The sequence below is a fragment of the Eleutherodactylus coqui genome, chromosome 10 (genome assembly GCF_035609145.1).
Source record: "Eleutherodactylus coqui strain aEleCoq1 chromosome 10, aEleCoq1.hap1, whole genome shotgun sequence".
NCBI lineage: Eukaryota > Metazoa > Chordata > Amphibia > Anura > Eleutherodactylidae > Eleutherodactylus > Eleutherodactylus coqui.
In genome coordinates, this window is record NC_089846.1 from 103849972 (window position 1) to 103868324 (window position 18353).

At 48.7% G+C, this 18353-nt stretch overlaps 1 protein-coding gene across 3 annotated transcripts in view; it reads right to left on the reverse strand.

The window, feature by feature from the left end:
• Positions 1-13344, reverse strand: part of LOC136580823 (myotubularin-related protein 8-like) — a 28720-nt gene extending 15376 nt beyond the window's left edge. For 2 of the 3 annotated variants that reach the window (XM_066581682.1, XM_066581680.1), the window contains exons 1-6: positions 13241-13344; positions 10979-11101; positions 9553-9715; positions 7965-8122; positions 4720-4848; positions 1583-1717 (exon numbers count right to left, since the gene is read on the reverse strand). In XM_066581682.1, coding sequence (XP_066437779.1) covers positions 1583-1717; positions 4720-4848; positions 7965-8122; positions 9553-9715; positions 10979-11101; positions 13241-13264 — 732 coding nt within the window. In that variant the 5' untranslated portion in view covers positions 13265-13344. The remainder of the gene's footprint in view (positions 1-1582; positions 1718-4719; positions 4849-7964; positions 8123-9552; positions 9716-10978; positions 11102-13240) is intronic. The other variant, XM_066581683.1, reaches the window with a different exon arrangement.
• Positions 13345-18353: the final 5009 nt, after the last annotated feature.

Consider the following 18353-nt stretch of genomic DNA (forward strand, 5'->3'; position numbering starts at 1 on the left):
TAACAGTTAATTTAAAAAGTCAATTTAAATAGTGTCCAGGCAGCTATACATGTAAAAAAGTTAAACCTTTTTGAACAAAAATTAATATAAGACACTGTCTTATTTTCGGGGAAACACGGTATGTAGGAGCCTTCGCACAGGCTGTAAATGCTGAAGGATTTCCACAGCAGAAAATCCACAACATTAACAGTACAAGCAATTTGGACAAGAAAATCTCATCCACATGGGGTGGAAAAAATTCCAGGAAGAATCTGCAGTCCACTTAAAAAAACGCTGCAGATTCTAAACCCCCAACATGTCAATTTATGCTGCGGATTTTGACCGAATTACAAAGGTCAGAACCATGGCAAATCTGCACCAAAATCCGTGCCAAAGCCATTCAGGTGCAGATTTCCCATTTCAGGAATACCGCAGCATATACAGCCTGTTTGAAGGCACCTAGGAGTTTCCACTTTAAAGGAGATGTCTCGAGGCAGGAGTGGATTTTTTTTTTTGCCCAGTCCCCCTAATTAAGCATACATTACTAAGCCCCCCTGTAAATGACTTTTCTAGCTGGTTTGTACTTACCGTTCCAGCGTTTCAGCAACTTATAAAAATTTTCTCAAGATGGCCGCCAGCTCTTTTCCCGTCGCTTGCTGTAGCCCGACGTGCGCGCTCCCGAGACGCTACCAGCTGTGTCTCCCTGACAACCAGACGCCCCGCAGCCGCCGACCGGACCCCTGGAGTGAACACGGCCGACCAGTCACCCACCGCCAGGCAGCAGGTAACCGGCGCAGCCCCCCCCCCCGGCACAGCGGCAGCCCCCCCATCGCAGCGGCAGCCCCCCCCCCCCCCCGGCACAGCGACAGCCCCCCCATCGCAGCGGCAGCCCCCCCCCCCGGCACAGCGACAGCCCCCCCATCGCAGCGACAGCCCCCCCCCCCCCCCCGGCGCACCCCGCCCCCCGGCGCACCCCGCCCCCCCGGCCCATCACTTACCAGGACGGCGGGACAGCTTCTCTGGACAGCTGGGCGGCTCTGCACCTTCCTCTAACAGAGGATGGTACAGAATGGCCGCTCCAGCGCGCTCCCGAGAAGTTACAGCTCGTCTGCGCATGCGCAGAAGAGCTGTAGCAGCGAGCACACTGAAGCGGCTCGTGCTCAGACCAGAAGAAAGGACTGCGCAAGCGCGTCTAAAAAAGCAAGCCGCCGGCGATTTTAGACGGATCCATGGAGACGAGGACGCTAGCAACGGAGCAGGTAAGTGGAATAACTTCTGTATGGCTCATATTTAATGCACAATGTATATTACAAAGTGCATTAATATGGCCATACAGAAGTGTATAACCCCACTTGCTGCCGCGAGACAACCCCTTTAAAGGTAAAGTACAGTATCCCCCGTCACAGAGGTGATTACTGCAGGCCTGCACATATTCAAGTTTAACTTATTTGCAGATATTCAGCATATAAATGAGTTACAGTTTAAGGATCAGGACAACACGGTAACTATAATGATCAGCCTGGAGCGGAAAGCTTTCCTGGGAACATTAACAAACAGGAGGACAGAGTAAACCCCAACCACGATCCAGTGTCAGAATTGTTACCTTGGGTCTTGTGTCTACGACATACATGAAGGGACTTCCTGGATTGGCTTTGCTGATTATCTCGAGCATCTTCTCATCCTCCACACAACGAGTACTGAAGCCGGACAGCGGCTGACTACATCTGCAAATCACAGCCTAAAAACAAAGAAAAAGCATATCTGAAACTTAGGCCTCATGTCCACTTGCAAATTAAGATTTTAAATCCGCAGCGTTTTTCCTGCACGCGGATCCGCGCCCCGTAGGGATGCATTAGACACCCGCAGGTAGTTAAATGTCATTTTTCCCTGCGGATGTCATTTTTCCCTGCAGGCGCAGGTCCCGCGTGCAGGAAAAAAATCCGGACCATGCTCCATTTAGGTGCAGGTCTCCCGTGGGGACGGCTCCTGCGGGCTTCTATTGAAGCCTATGGAAGCCGTCCGGATCCGCAGGGAGACCCGCGCCTGAATTAAACTCACCTGCTCCGGGCGATGCATGTCTTCCTTCCTTCGCGGCCGGATCTTCTTTCTACGGCCCAGCGGATGTGCCCAGCACGCAGCCGGCAGGCCGAGCACATCCGCCGGGCCCAAGAAAGAAGATCCGGCCACGAAGAAGGGAAGACACGCACGGCCCGCAGCAGGTGAGTTTATTCTTATTTTCAGCCCTCATGTCCGTGGGGCAGGAGGGACCCGCTGTAGATTCTCCATGGAGAATCCGTAGCGGGCCTGATTTTCCCAGTGGAAATGAGGCCTTAGAATGTTTCTAACACAATAATAATTACAATAAGGCCAAGCTGAGAAATGCCGCTACACTTACATAGCTTCTGCAACTCGTGGGTACGGTTCACCTCTGTGCAGGTAGTTAGGGCTCTTTTACACGGGACGACTGTTGAGCACAAGAGCGTCCCAGCGAGGATCGCTCCTGTGCTTTTACACAACAGTGATGATCGCTCACTGGATGGAGGTGGAGCGGGACGGAGATCACGCCAACCGCCTGCCTCCATTGATAGTACACAGGCAGTCGTTCATAGATGAATGACTGCCTGATTACACGGGCCCATTGTCATCTGATTTTTATGCCTGCGCTATCTGAATGACAAACGAATTATTGGTTGTTCAGATCCTGCCGGCATTTACACTCAACAATATTGTTTTGATTCCTGTGATCCTGCGAGAATCTGAACGACATTTTAAGTGTAAAAGGGCCCTTACTCTCTTCCCCACACCTCTGTAGGTTTAAGAGATAGATACATAGAGAGAGAGGCAGCCTGCAGACGGCCAGGTCGGATCCCGCTGCGAGAATTCTCACAGCGGGATGCGGACCCGTGCCCCCGCACAGCCCTGCAGCTTACCCGCTCCCGGCATCTTCATTCTCTGCTATGTGCCAGCTAGCCGGTGCATGCGCAGAGAGGAGCCGACCCGTCACCACTGACATTTGGTTCTGCGAGACCCGCACAGAAATAGAACATGCCGCCATTTGTTTTCCGCGTGTGATTTCACGCGGACAAATCGCGGCCGTCTGCCTAGGATTGCATTTCCTAATGCAATCCTATGGCAGCGGCCACGGGCGGAAATTCTGCGGGAAATCCCGCCACGGAATTTCCGCCCGTGTGCAGGGGGCCTGAACTTGAAGGAGTTTGGTGTGCTCTTTAGCTCACCTACTAAGCTATTAGGTAGTGAAAATAGTTAAACTTTATAAATGTAGCGAGCTCATCGTGAACTTTGATCAGACATTAATGGCGGTCATAAATTATGGCCGGTTAATTTGTTAAGAAGAAGCTCACACTATGGATACGGGAATTACAGCTAATATTGTGATGATCGGACTGTTTGTTATACCTTATAGACTTCCGGAATATCATCTTTTCTAAATGATCACACAACAGAACCACAGCCGGGTGCGGAAACATGTTGTGGTAGATCACAGATAAGAACAGCCTCCTCTGCAGATCATAGGCTTCACACGCTTCTCCAGTAAATGAAGAAGAGCCATACATCTTGGCCAACCCTTTTACTGTCAGACCTTCTAGAAATACTTTTGCCTCCATCAATACTTTTTCTGGTTTTCTTGTATTACACTTTTCCGTGGTGCTGTGATCTTCGTTGGTTTACAACTGCTGTGTGAGCAATCGTGTGTCTCAACTGCAACCCTATCACTACTGCAATGGTATATACCTGCCATGTAAATACTGTATGTTATATAAGCAGGTGGGTTTTATATATTCTGGTTAATAAGGTTACAATAGAAGAGCGCATATACTGCTTTAACTTGGATTTGTGATTGCAGCATGTAGCATTTCAGGTTTCTCATTCACAACACCACTGCAAATGAAGGGGACGGTGTTGGGGTGTTAATGGCAGGATGTGGAATGGGTGCCGTGACACCACACTTCCTTCTCCTAATCCCCTGGATATGGTCCGGGCAAAGACAACAAAACTGGTAGATCTCTTCTTGCTTGGCGGATCAAATAATCCTCTAGACTAGTGGTCTGTCCGGAGCCTGTTCGCCATGTGTGATTGCCCTCACGTAACCACTGCTCCCACCTCCTAGCACCTTGGGCAGATCGGCCTAGATGACTGACTATTCATTGAAACGATCATCCTACTTCTTTCATTCCAATGATGCCTCCTGTCTTTGAGTGCATCATGGAGAAATGTCTAGTAGTCAACTATCTCTCCACGAGAGAGACATTACACGAAAGTAGCCCCAAAGAGCCTCTGTATAGGGAGACTGGTGGAGTGACCCAATGTGTAATCAGACCACAACTGTAATCGCTTACATATAAGGACAAGTTCTGCAGCAATCCGACATGTCTATCTGGTTACATTATTTGTCTGTCGATCAGTGTACTTGGTCCCCGAGATGACGGTTTGTGAAGGCTACAATGGATGGACTCTGCTGGGAAATCCAGCCTGTTATTGCAGGCAGAACAATTAGCAGATTGTCCAATATGCTGGGGAGAAACAGGATTGTTTAACAGCAGGTCTGACAAGTGGTTATTTATGACAGTGGAAGTGCACTTATTATCTGTTATCCGCACATGTTGTTCGGTGATACTGAAGAAGTCACCCGCTATTGGCCTTAACCCAATCAGGAAATCCAAGCTTCCTTTTCTAAATAGCAGCAGGCCTAATCATGGGTTTTGCGCACATGTGACTCACATTGTTGTCTTTGTGATAGTATGATAGCACTGGGAACCGCTCCCTGCTCCTGAACTTTGAGCTTCCAATAATTGTAGATTCAGAGGCTTCTTTAGGTACAACCAGGCAAGTTGGGTAGGTGCTGCAGACCTGCAAAAGCAGACACATTGCTTGTCAGGATGGAGCAGAAAACTTTTTAACTTGTCACAACTATTTTAAAGTAAACCCCAATCCGTAGAGGATAACTTTATGATCAGCAGACGTCCCACCGATGACAACGGGGGTCTGGTCAGTCCCAGAGGGAACAGAGCGGAGGATGTGCTCCATACACATCAGTGACCGCACTGGAGTTAGCTGAAGCGCTTGAACTCTGTAATCTTCAGTATTGTCATTGAAGTGAATGGAGCGGCAGAGCACCTATACAACCCATTCACTTGGGAGACTGACCAGACCCCTTTTCTCAAGATCGGTGGGGGTCCCAGGAGTAGGACCCCTGCTGATCATAAGGTTAACCCCGTGTGGATAGACAATGACTTTCTTACTTGGCACAAGCCCTTTATGAACACTTAAGTTCAGCTAATTACTTCTAAAGTTACTGAAGGCCTATTTCGAAAGCGTTTTTAGAAAAAGAAAAAAAAAAAAAAGCTAAAAAACTAAAAATATTTTTTTTACTACATTTTCAAAAAAGAGCGCAAAAAAGCAGTCTTAAAACACAATAAGAGCCAAGTAATATCTTGAGTGCGAGACATACAGGAGCACATTTCAACATGATGGCTGGAAGTTGTCTAAACTAAGCTGCAAGAAACTAATGCTACACACACAAAAAGCAGAGCAAGAACATAAAAATTCCCATTCCACAAAACCTCTTCCTGCAGCGACATACTGGTTATATATTTGTATTTATACACAGTAGCCAATTGGAAGAGAAACTGCAGGGTGGGGGCGGGGCTAGTATTAGCCTGCACCAATGATGGGACAGGGGGTGTGTCTCAGACTACCTCAGGCTCCCTGTACACAATGTAAATAAGCTGTAGTCAGAACAGCTCTATCCTAATGCAGCAGAGCTGAAAAAGCAGCCAAGCACTGAGGAAATAAAGCAGTAAAGCCTCACCTATATGACTTGCATATCATTTCTGAGAGCACGACTGGACAGTTATTTTAACGGAAACTTGTCACTCCAAAATCAATTTTAAAGCTGCCAGCACAATGTATTGCAGCATTACAAAAGCATTACACACATGCTTGCACCCCAAAGAAACAATTTAGTAATAACTGAAAATCTTTACTTTATATCTTCCATGCTCCGTATGCAATGTACCACCTCAAGTCACCGAGGCGGAACCATGAGCCCTCCAAAACCACGCATCATAGACGAAGCCTGGCACCGAGATCTCAAGCGTGCAATGTGCACCCATCCTAACGCATCTTCCCGCATATGCGCCATGCTGCAAGGTGTATACACTTCGACTTCACCAGCACTCCCGTGAAAGCGCATGTGCAATGTACATTGTACTGGCGGCTTTAAAATAGATTTGCGGTACAGGTTCTCTTTAAGTGGCAACACCAAGGGTATGTTTACAGTGCGGAATTCTCCACTGAAAATTCCCGTGCTTCCTGACACTGGTCTGTGTGTGGGATTTTCTCTGTAGACATACATATTCCGCATGCAGAATTCCGATGCAGTGACGGCACAGAAGCTAAAATGTAGTGACACGCACTTTTTTCACAATCTGAATTCCACACGCGGAATTTGTCCATTGACTGGGCGAATGCCGTGAGTAGACTTGTGCCAAGACCAGGGCAGAAATCCGCGGATTTAGGAGGTGAATTCCACCGTGTGAACGTACCCTATAGGCACAGCTATACGTACCAGAAATGTGGCACATTTTTCCCACATGCCCTGCTGTGCAGTGTTTTCAGATCTGCCGCAGACTGTAGACTAGTGAAGTAGGCAGCACAATCTGCACGTTGCACATGAAGATTGGAGGAGGAATTTTCTGCTGCGTGTGGACCTGGCCTAACACTCATCTACTCTAATGCTCGGCAGTAGAGATGAGCGAGCATACTCGCTAAGGGCAATTGCTCGAGCGAGCATTGCCCTTAGCGAGTACCTTCCCGCTCGAGAGAGAAGGTTCGGCTGCCGGCTGGGGGAGCGGTGAGTAGCGGCAGTCAGCAGGGGGGAGCAGGGGAGAGAGAGGGAGAGAGAGATCTCCCCTCCGTTCCTCCCCATTCTCCCCCGCAGCTCCCTGCCCGCCGCCGGCACCCGAACCTTTTCTCTCGAGCGGGCAGGTACTCGCTAAGGGCAATGCTCGCTCGAGCAATTGCCCTTAGCGAGTATGCTCGCTCATCACTACTCGGCACACATAACATGATCACACGCCAAGAGGACACAGGAAAAAAAAAAAAAAAAAAACACTGTCCACCAGTAGGAATCCAGGGCCAAGTTTAAGCACAAACATTTTCTGTCTCAGGGGGTTAATTCTCGGTCATCGTGTATATGAGATTTGCATAATGAGACAACAAACCCGTTATGCTCATCTGATACAAATTATTCAAGCTTCCAAGCAGTTGTTCTGAATTATGTTGATTCTCGCTGGAGGAAAGCACCTATGATGTTCCATCATTCTATTTCTTTTGCTCCTTTGGTGTGTAGGCGCCATTGTTGATGCTTAGCGCCGGGACATGAAAGCATCAGACGTATGTTGCAAATATTTTACACTACAGAAGCAAACTTTACTACAGGCTGTTACTTTAAGGGCTCATTCACAAGACAGCGAGCATAAAACGCTGCGTGTATCACACCACAGTTTACAAGCATGTGCGAGTCGCCTATCGCCGCGCGTGGCAGCAAGTGCACTGCGCATGACAACGTATCTAATGCATGCTGTAATGCGCAGTGCGACTTGTTTCTTTTTTTACGTTTTTTTAATTCCCATTCTGCCTCGTAACGGCGCTGCATATGTATCATCGCCCATACGTAATGTATTGCGTATGGACAGCGTTGCATACGCTACCCATACAAACGTATATGGCCGTCCTAGCGTGATACGCAGTGAAATAGAGCGTGCTGCGATCTTTTTCCCCGCAGTTTACACGTTAATGTGAACAGAGCAACGAAAATCCATATACTTAAATTGACTCCATTCACCGTGTATCACGTGGCTGTGCATCGCTGCGTAATACGTGGTGAAATCGCAGTCATGTGAATGAGCCCTAATTGTCTGATATGAGATGCTCAAGACGTCCCATTATTTGTGAATACAAACCTTAAAATCTTTGTTGAGGTCACTCAGCACCCAATAGTTATTAGGGATTCCCATACGCATGTATTCCATTTTCAGGTCGATTAACTTCCATTCCATAAGGCGCTCGTCCTGATCAGACTTGGGATTGTAGGAGAAGGCATACAAGTCTTCATATTTTACTAACAAAACATAAAAATACAAGAGTCAGCTACAATTTCATTTTGAAAACCGTGTAATGCAGTAATAGAGCACCATTTCCTCATACCTAGAGCATTTTGCCCATGTTATACGAGCTGCAAACTCCAGCCAGATTGGGGGTTTAATGACGCAGACCAACAGCGCCAGAGATCCGATACTGCTAGTGTTACCAGACCAACAGTCGGAATTTGCATACATTATGTTTGTATACAATCAGTTTATTTTTTCGCTTTTATAGGCAGGTTGTGTTAGCAATAGCCCGGGTATCAGAATTGCAGCGAGAATGTAGATGCCAATGTGTTCTGAATAGAGATGAGCAAGCATACTCGCTGAGGCACATTACTCGAGCGAGTAGTGCCTTAGCCGAGTATCTCCCCGCTCGTCTCTAAAGATTCAGGGGTCGATGGCGGGCGGGGAGCGGCGGGGGAACGGAGGGGAGATCTCTCTCTCCCTCTCTCCCCCCCCCCCACAACTCACCTGTCACCCGCGCCGGCCCCCGAATCTTTAGAGACGAGCGGAGAGATACTCAGCTAAGGCACTACTCGCTCGAGTAATGTGCCTTTGTGAGTATACTCGCTCATCTCTAGTTCTGAAGAGTTGCCTTAAAAAAAGCGGCACACCAGAAGACATCCCTTAAGCTGGGCTCACACAGGCAAATTTGGATTACAGATTCCGTAAATCGCTATCCGTGCGGGTGGTCCACCATAAAACACAGACATTGAAAGGCATGCATTTTCGTTCACACTCATGGATATGAACTGTGTATTCCGCGAGCGGAAGAAAGATTGCCTCAGAATCCGCACAGACGGCCTCCATTGGTGTCACTCAAGGCCGTCCAACCTGCAGCCCGCAGGCAATTAACATTGCGTATGGGCTGCGGTTACCCGCATCATCGCTAAGCGACAGGGCAGGAAATACAAATATACAAGAAGAAACTGCACTGTGCATGACCGCCGGTGAGACACTGCGGTCATTCGCAATACAGTAATCGCAGGGTCGCCGGCTAGGCTCACAGCCGGAATCCTCTGCAGGCCTCCAGCATGCAGAATTTTGGTCCGCCCACGCGAGCCTGACCTTAGGACATGTTTACATCTGCATTTGCACACTGTTACAAGTTTCTGTCCGTCTGCTCTGTTACAGTAGCAGAACAAGGAAAGAACACCAATGCCATAGACCACTGGGGCCAGACGGATCCCAGCAACTATAATAGGGTCCATCGGGCTTCCGTTATGGTTGCTTTACTGCAAAGGTCCGCCCCGCACACTACGCCATTGTTCACTCAGTTGTGAACGAGGCCTTAAATGGTCACCATAAAACATTAGAAGATGGTCATTAAGGTAGACAGACAGGCAGATGGAGGAAGCTTCGTTTTATTTCCCCCACAATCACCCCGGAAGCAAAAACAAAGTACCTGGCTGGGAAAGCTTGAGCAGTGAAGTGTACACCTCGTGGCAATCCCGTTCCCGCAGGATAACAAAATGAGCCACTCGGAAATTTTTGCAGCGAATGATCAGTGGACACCCAGTCGTGCTGAGAGGCGGCTTCTCCACAGAGGCGATGTGGTGGTGAGCAATCTGGGAGACAAAGGTGGAGAGCAGAAGGAAACCAGTTTTAATTCAGTATTTTGAAAGCTAGAGCTAACATTAGGAATAACGAGTAAAAGTAACTGCAAAGGCGGTTCACATCTATATTATCCTATAGGTGTCATCTGCCGGCTCTACGTCTTCTCCTCTTGGGGTCCCGTCCTCTTTTCCATCTACACAGCCCCTACTGGACAAACTATCAGCACATTTGGCTTTCAGTACTAGCTGTATACGAAGGACGCCCAATTATACACCGCTTTCCGTGACATCACACCTGCACTATTACAGAACACCAGTGATGGTCGGTCCGGAGTCTCTAACAGCTTGTCCTCTCTACCCGACACGGACTCCTTCAGAAACGGAACTTATTGTGTTTCCACCGTCTACTAACCAACCATTTCAGTGTGTGGTGCTCCCGGACCTCCTCAGCAGCACACCCGCTGTCTTGGGATCATATCTTTCCTTTACTCCCCATATTCAGTCACTTGATCCGTCACCTGCACCTCAAACATCTCCAGAATCAGCCCTTTTCTCACTTTGGAAACAACAAATACTGATCCATTCTCGTAGTCCCTACTGTACCTCAATACGGATCGGTCTTCCCCTCACCAAACTGTTCGTTCTCCAAACCATCCTAAATGCAGCAGCCAAGCTTTCTTTTTTTTTAATCACCGCGCCAATGCTCGCCTCTGTGCCGATCACCGCATTGGTTGCACTTCTACTATAGACTACAATACAAACTCATCACTCTCAGCCATAGGGATCTCCACAGTGCCGCACCAGCCTATATCTCCTCTCTATCTACCACCCTACTCATGCTCTCTGTTCAACTAATGCCCTTTGACTAAGTTACTTCGTAGTCAGAACCTCCCAACAGCCTATGAACAAGATTGGCACTTTTTCTGATTTCATATCTGTCTACATGTATATACAGAAAACCTTTAAAAGGTTTGTTCCACTATTTGTTTTACTTTGAGACACTTTGCTGCAGCTCTGTACATTGTGAAGTGGCCCAGGTTGGTCCTGCAGGTTGAGTCTCATTCACTTCAATAGGACTGCTGCAGTACCAACCTGGGCCACTGCACAATGCACGGAGCTGCTGCAAAACAGCACAAAGTGGAACAAATAGAGGATAAGGGTTTGACATATGGTTTATAGACTTCTCACTCAGTTGTGTGAGAAGAAGCATCAGCCAGGATCTCAGCTACATTTCATCTAATCTAATTTCATGCTCCTTTCAGTCTATATACTCACCCAGGTCTCCTTGCGTACCCCAGCAGCAGCATCCACGTAAATAAGGTGGGTGGCAGTCAGGTATAACGTGCCGTGGGCAGGCCTCTTGTTTGTGAATCTGTCTAATAACTTTACATTCTCCACCTGTAATAAAAAGAAAAGCGTGAATAGAAGCGCCGGATACACCGCGACTATACAGCATTCGAACATGGCGGGGCTGCTACGCCGCGCCAGTACCTACCGCCATGCCCTCCAGTCATCAACAGGGGGGGGGGGGGGGAGGGGGGGGGGTCGTTGTGCTCACCCCTTTCAGGGTGGTTGTACATGGGACAACTATTGTCACTCAACAGAGTAAATGTGAACAGTTGTTCCATGAAACATGGCCATGGGTGGCGACGAGGATTCATTAGCTAATCACTTCATTTCTACCCACCTAAAATTAGTCGCTGGTTTAGGCAATTGTCATCTTTCAATGAACAGCCAACAACTTTGCAGGAAGCTACACGCTTGTTGGGTGTGCGTCTTCCGCTGAACACTGATTGGCTCTCAAACATTTTTCCCTTCCATTTAAATGAGTTTTTCATACAAAAACTATTGATGACCTATCATCGGGATAGGTCATCAATCGCTGGGGACCAGTCACACGAGATTCCCAGCAATCACTTGATCGCCCGTCCGTCAGTGCAGCAGGCCAGACAAGCATCATAGCAGACAGGACCAGAAGTGGCCTGCTGGCTTCACTCCCATTGAGATCAATGGGAGCCGACACAGCCATTACACTACCATGGCCCCCCCTGGTGTCAGACTGAAGTGCCGGAAGCATAATAAGCCGCTTCAGTTCCAACTAATTTTAATGCGAGTGAAGCCGGATAGGAGACGGGACAGGAAGTGCCCTATGACGCACACCCAACCCGCTGCACTGACAGCCGAGCGATCAGATGATCGCTGGGAATCCCGTTCAGAGCGGCCCCCGAAATTATCTATATATGACTTATCCGGAGCATAGATCATCATTTTTTGCCTGGAAAACTTGGTCTCCGGCCGGTTTGGCCTTCGAGGGACCGCTCGGCGCCGCGGTCGCCGGCCGGTTTGGCCTTCGAGGGAACGCTCGGTGCTCGCTGTAGTGAGTGTTCTCCCAAGGACTGCTTACATGTATTTTTATGCCTTCAGTGGACTCAGCAACCAATGAATCGGTGCCGGAGTAGGGGGAAAAAATTCCAAATACACACCTGCTGAAGGACCTCCTGCCCCCTAGCTAGTCAAGTGATATTTCAGCCCTGGTAAATGCTCCCGACAATTTGTTCAGCTATGACAAAATTAAACAAGAAGCGCTCTTTATAAGACCCTCTCTACAAAACCATCATACAGCGTGTGTTGGCTGCGTCTAAAGCTCAAGGATGCAGGATGAGCTTAAAAGTTCATTTCACTAGGAGGTCCGTGATCTCGAGAGACGCGCCGTCAGAATTTTAGTTTTTTTTCCCCTTTTTGCTCACTCCGTCTCCAAGAAAGAAAAAAAACGTAATAAAAAGCGATCAAAAAGTGGTATGTACTCCAGAACGGTAACAATAGAAACTACCGGGCGGCCCACAAACAACAGCCTCACACAACTAGATTGCTGAAAAACATGTGAAAAAGTTGCGACTGTCAGAAGACGACGGCGGCGGCAAATAGTTTTTTTCCCAAAAAATATTTTATTTTTTTTTAAAAGTAGTGCAGCAAAAAACCTCTATAAACGCTTATCGCAGTAACCGTGCAGAATAACGTGATCCCGGCACTCTTGTTGCAGCGCGCGCGCCGCAGGAACAAGACCCTCCCAAAGATGGCGGAGCTGCGCTTTTATTTCCCATTTAGATTTTTTTTCAAAGTTTTTCGGTCCATTAAATCACATTGTTGAAAAATACAACTTATCCTGCAAAAAAACGGCGCGCAGACGGCGGCGGATAAAATAAAGGTGGTGCTAAAAGTAGGGAGGAAAAAAACTATAATGAAAGAAAGAAATGGTCTGCGGCCTGAAGGGGTTAAATTCTGTTGTGGAGACGGGTAGAAAAAGCGGCTTGTTCGCCGTCTACCCTCCGCTCTACAGGCGGACGCGCCGCCGAGGCTGAGGACGGATCACTGAACACGTTCATTCAGCTGGGGCTGCGGCTGGTACTCCGCAGCGTATCCGTCCCGTGTGAACACAGCCCGAGGGGCACACAGGAGGACCCGCAGGCAGCCGGAGAGGGCAGCGCTGCCACCTCACCCACCCAAGCATGGCACACGCCGGCCGCCAGCGCCCCTCACCTTCGGGGTGGAGATGTGCTCCATGGTCGTCGCTCCCGTGCTTCACCTCCGATAGTCCCACGCCCCTCCCGCCATGTTCCTGCCGGCCTCCTCCGAGTCAGCTGACCTCACGTGACGACAAAACTCGCGACAGCTCGGAGCCCTGACAACTTCCTGTACACAAGTGCTGTTACCATGGAGACGGGAGCCGAGCTGTCCCCTAACCAATCACCGTGAATCAGCCAACCGAAATAACCAATCACCGTGAATGTGTAAATCCAAACAACCAATCAGGTGGCGAATGGTGTGGAGATGGGGTGTAAATAGCCGGCCGGCATTTGAACGTTTTCCACAACACTTCTGCCCTATTCAGCAATTCCCGCAACCTGATTGGTTGTTTGGGTTGGCAGATTCACAATTCCAGCAACCTGATTGGTTGTTTGGGTTGGCTGATTCACCAAGCAACCAATCAGGTTGCTGGAATTGCTGAATAGGGCAAAAGTGTTGTGGAATAAGCAGCCGGCGTGGCTGCTGGTCACCTGTGAGGAGGCGGCGGGCCTCAGTGTGCTAGTGGGATGGGGCCCCTCTCTAACCGTCTGCAGGACATCTGCTTGCTGTCAGTGACTGGTGGCTTGTGGTGGCCATACACAGATACGTGTTGGCGGGACGCGGTATTGGCTAGTCATATATATATATGTACATACAGTACATCTTAGGGTGCGGTCACACATTGGCATACGCAGCGTATTCACGGACCAGAACGCACCGCCTCCGTGCGCGGCCGCCTCATGGTGCTCTTGTTGCGTGTGTAAATACACCAAAAAAATGCACAAAATCCCAATCATTTTGTGCCTAAATATGCCGGTTTCCTACGTATTTAGGCGCGTCCGTCCGGAATACACAGCGTGTTCGCGGTCCGGAATACGCTGATTCCGTGTTTCTGCCCGTTAGTGATTTTTGTTGTTGCACATGTAAATGCGCTAAAGACGTACAAAATCCCACTGATTTCTTGCATAAATACGCAGCGAGTCCGCAGGTTTCCTGCATCGCGCCGTGCGCCCATCCGCAATGCGCAGCGTATTCACGGAATGAAATGTATATTTCACCAATTCATGGCGCACATTCAGGTTCCCTGTGTATTTATGTGCGCCCATCCTGTAAACGCAGCGTATTCACGGACTGACATGTGCTGATCCGTGCCGATTTCTGCCTAGAAGCTCATAAATGCCGTTGCTTTCTAGCGTCCAATCACAGCGCAGCTTTCAATCCTTATACTGCTGAGGTAACATGAAAGCTGCGCTGTGATTGGTTGCTATTTCTTATACTGCTAAGGTAAAATTAATGCTGGCCGTGATTGGTGGGTATATATTATATCGCTGAGGTAACATGAAAGCTGTGCTGTGATTGGTTGTTATATATTATACTGCTGAGGTAACATGAAAGCTGCGCTGTGATAGGTTGCTATATATTATAAAGCTGAGGTAACATTAAAGCTGCGCTGTGATTGGTTGTTATATATTATACTGCTCAGGTAACATGTAAGCTGCGCTGTGATTGGTTGCTATTTCTTATAGTGCTGAGGTAACATGAAAACTGCGCTGTGATTGGTTGCTACAGGTAACAAAGTTTTTTTTTTATTCGCCTGTCATACTAGTTTGGTGCCGGGATTTCTGCGCCCCCCTGTACAACTACCATCACTGGAACGTTGTTTACTGGGAAATGTTTTAACCCCTTAATGATTGGGTTTTTTTAGGGACTTTACTCACGTGGTGGTTTTATGGCCCTCTTTTGCTGCGTTTTTTTTTTTTTTCCTTGACCTATGGGGCTATTTTTTAATATCTTTTTTCACTGAATTTTCTTTTTTGCTATTTAGTTTTATTAGGAGTAAAAAGTTAAAGGGGTTGTCCCGCGAAACAAAGTTGGGTTATACACTTCTGTATGGCCATATTAATGCACTTTGTAATGTACATTGTGCATTAATTATGAGCCATACAGAAGTTATTCACTTACCTGCTCCGTTGCTAGCGTCCTCGTTTCCATGGAGCCGTCTAATTTTCAGCGTCTAATCGCCGGATTAGAAGCGCTTGCGCAGTCCGGGTCTTCTTCTTTTCTGAATGGGGCCGCTCGTGCCGGAGAGCGACTCCTTGTAGCTCCGCCCCGTCACTTGCCAGTTCCAGCCAATCAGGAGGCTGGAATCGGCAATGGACCGCACAGAAGCCCTGCGGTCCACCGAGGGAAAAGATCCCGGCGGCCATCTTCAGCAGGTAAGTAAGAAGTCACCGGAGCGCGGGGATTCAGGTAAGTGCTGTCCGGTGTTCTTGTTTTACCCCCGCATCGGGGTTGTCTCGCGCCGAACGGGGGGGCTGTTGAAAAAAAAAAACCCGTTTCGGCGCGGGACAACCCCTTTAAAGAAAAAATTTGATTAATTTTTTTAAATTTATAGTTGTTTATTAGGGATGAGCGAGTATACTCGCTAAGGCACTACTCGCTCCAGTAATGTGCCTTAGACGAGTATCTCTCTGCTCGTCCCTGAAGATTCGGGGGCCGCCGCAGAGCAGGGAGCTGCGGGGGAGAGCAAGGAGGAATGGAGGAGATCTCTCTCTCTCCTTCTCTCCCGCCCGCTCTCCCCTGCTCCCCGCTGCAACTCACCTGTCAGCCGCAGCGGCACCCGAATCTTCAGGGACGAGCAGGGAGATACTCGGCTAAGGCACATTACTCGAGCGAGCAGTGCCTTAGCGAGTATACTCGCTCATCCCTATTGTTTATAGTATATTTATGCTAATATAAAGGAATGGATTCCTCATTTTGTTGCGGATATTGTGATATAATTTATCTCGGGTTACGGCTGCATATGGTGACGGTTTTGGTCGGTGTCGGCGGTGGGTCATTTTCTTTCTTACATGTATATTTTTATGTTATTCTGTAATTTTTTTAAACTTAATTTAGTAACTATTTTTTCAGCATCTGTCCCCTATGACTTCATATAAGATCTTTGGGGGCCACGTGATCTGTAGGAGTAGTCGCTGACAGAGCTGGTCACGTGATCCGTAGGAGTAGTCGCTGACAGAGCTGGTCACGTGATCCGTAGGAGTAGTCGCTGACAGAGCTGGTCACGTGATCCGTAGGAGTAGTCACTGACAGAGCTGGTCACGTGATCCGTAGGAGTAGTCGCTGACAGAGCTGGTCACGTGATCCGTAGGAGTAGTCGCTGACAGAGCTGGTCACGTGATCCGTAGGAGTAGTCGCTGACAGAGCTGGTCACGTGATCCGTAGGAGTAGTCGCTGACAGAGCTGGTCACGTGATCCGTAGGAGTAGTCGCTGACAGAGCTGGTCACGTGATCCGTAGGAGTAGTCGCTGACAGAGCTGGTCACGTGATCCGTAGGAGTAGTCGCTGACAGAGCTGGTCACGTGATCCGTAGGAGTAGTCGCTGACAGAGCTGGTCACGTGATCCGTAGGAGTAGTCGCTGACAGAGCTGGTCACGTGATCCGTAGGAGTAGTCGCTGACAGAGCTGGTCACGTGATCCGTAGGAGTAGTCGCTGACAGAGCTGGTCACGTGATCCGTAGGAGTAGTCGCTGACAGAGCTGGTCACGTGATCCGTAGGAGTAGTCGCTGACAGAGCTGGTCACGTGATCCGTAGGAGTAGTCGCTGACAGAGCTGGTCACCTGATCCGTAGGAGTAGTCGCTGACAGAGCTGGTCATCTGATCCATAGGAGTAGTCGCTGACAGTGCTGGTCACGTGATCCGTAGGAGTAGTCGCTGACAGTGCTGGTCACGTGATCCATAGGAGTAGTGGCTGACAGAGCTGGTCACGTGATCCGTAGGAGTAGTCGCTGACAGAGCTGGTCACGTGATCCTTAGGAGTACATTTACTTTGCTTGGTCATTAAACGTGTTTTGTCATTACAACAAAACTCCACCAGCTCGGCCTGGCCTAAAATAAAAAAAGAGGGCATACTCGCCTGTCCTGGAGCCCCAGGACGCAGCTGAGAGCTGCCGCCGGTATCGGTGGCGACTTCTGGGTAGGCGGTCCGGCGGAAGTCAGGTGTCTGCTGCCAATCAGAGGTTGCAGCATCACTGTACATACCTTACTGTACATGCTCCTGGTAAATATGTACGGTGACGCTGTGACCTCTGATTGGCAGCAGACGACACCTGACTTCCAACGGGCCGTCTACCCAGAAGTCGCCACCGATGCCGGCGGCTCTCAGCTGCGCCCTGGGGCTTGCAAAAGAGAAGCTTGCAGAAGTTTTTGAAAAATTCCACCAGTGTCCACAAAAGTAGGCTAGTGGAGCAACAGGCAACGCAAAGGGACCGCCATGTTGGTTTGTCCTGAGTATTTAGTGTCTGACAGCTGCAAAGGACTCCGAAACATCCTTTGAACTGCGCCTCATATTCTGTGTAGTCCTCTTGGTCCATACAATGTACTTTCTAGTAACTTCCAAAAAGTCACAAAGCTCTAAACATGGCTCCACGCTGGGGTCGTGGGACAGTCTCTGAGTTGATTTTCGAGGGCCATTTGTAATCCACTGCTGAATGTCACAGATGGCTTCTGACTGATGCAGGCCTTGGTTTCTTCATATTTGCGACAGACCTGACTTGGTGCCATTTCTGAATCAGGCTCTGAATACAACCACAGAAAATGACCGTTACTTACTGAGTGAGGAGTGCATATGTGTGGGAGTATACGCCATGCATCCACCCCCCTCATTATCAAGAGGCAGTGTGAGTGGTTGTCTTATCGGTGTCCTGCACAGGTGTTATTGGCTCCTCCATTTGGTAGTCAGCTACCTGCATGGTGAGAGGATGCATCTATATGCACTCCTCACTCAGTAAGTAACGGCCATTTTCTGTGATTGTTTTTCATTTTTTATTTCCCCTGCTGTGAGGCTCTGAATACAATGTTTAGCAGGAGGTTTTTATCAAACTACTAACGACCACTTGTCTTAATGTTTTTGTGTGAGTGCTTCTCGTTCCCCGCCTCGGCTGATGTCATCGCTCCGCCCCCCTGGTGACATCATCGAAGGTCCTACAACATATATAAAACACAGGGTTTGACCGACAGAAGAACAGCACAGTTAGGGCTCAGGGAAGGGGAGGACAAAAATAACACACTGAGAATACAACTAAG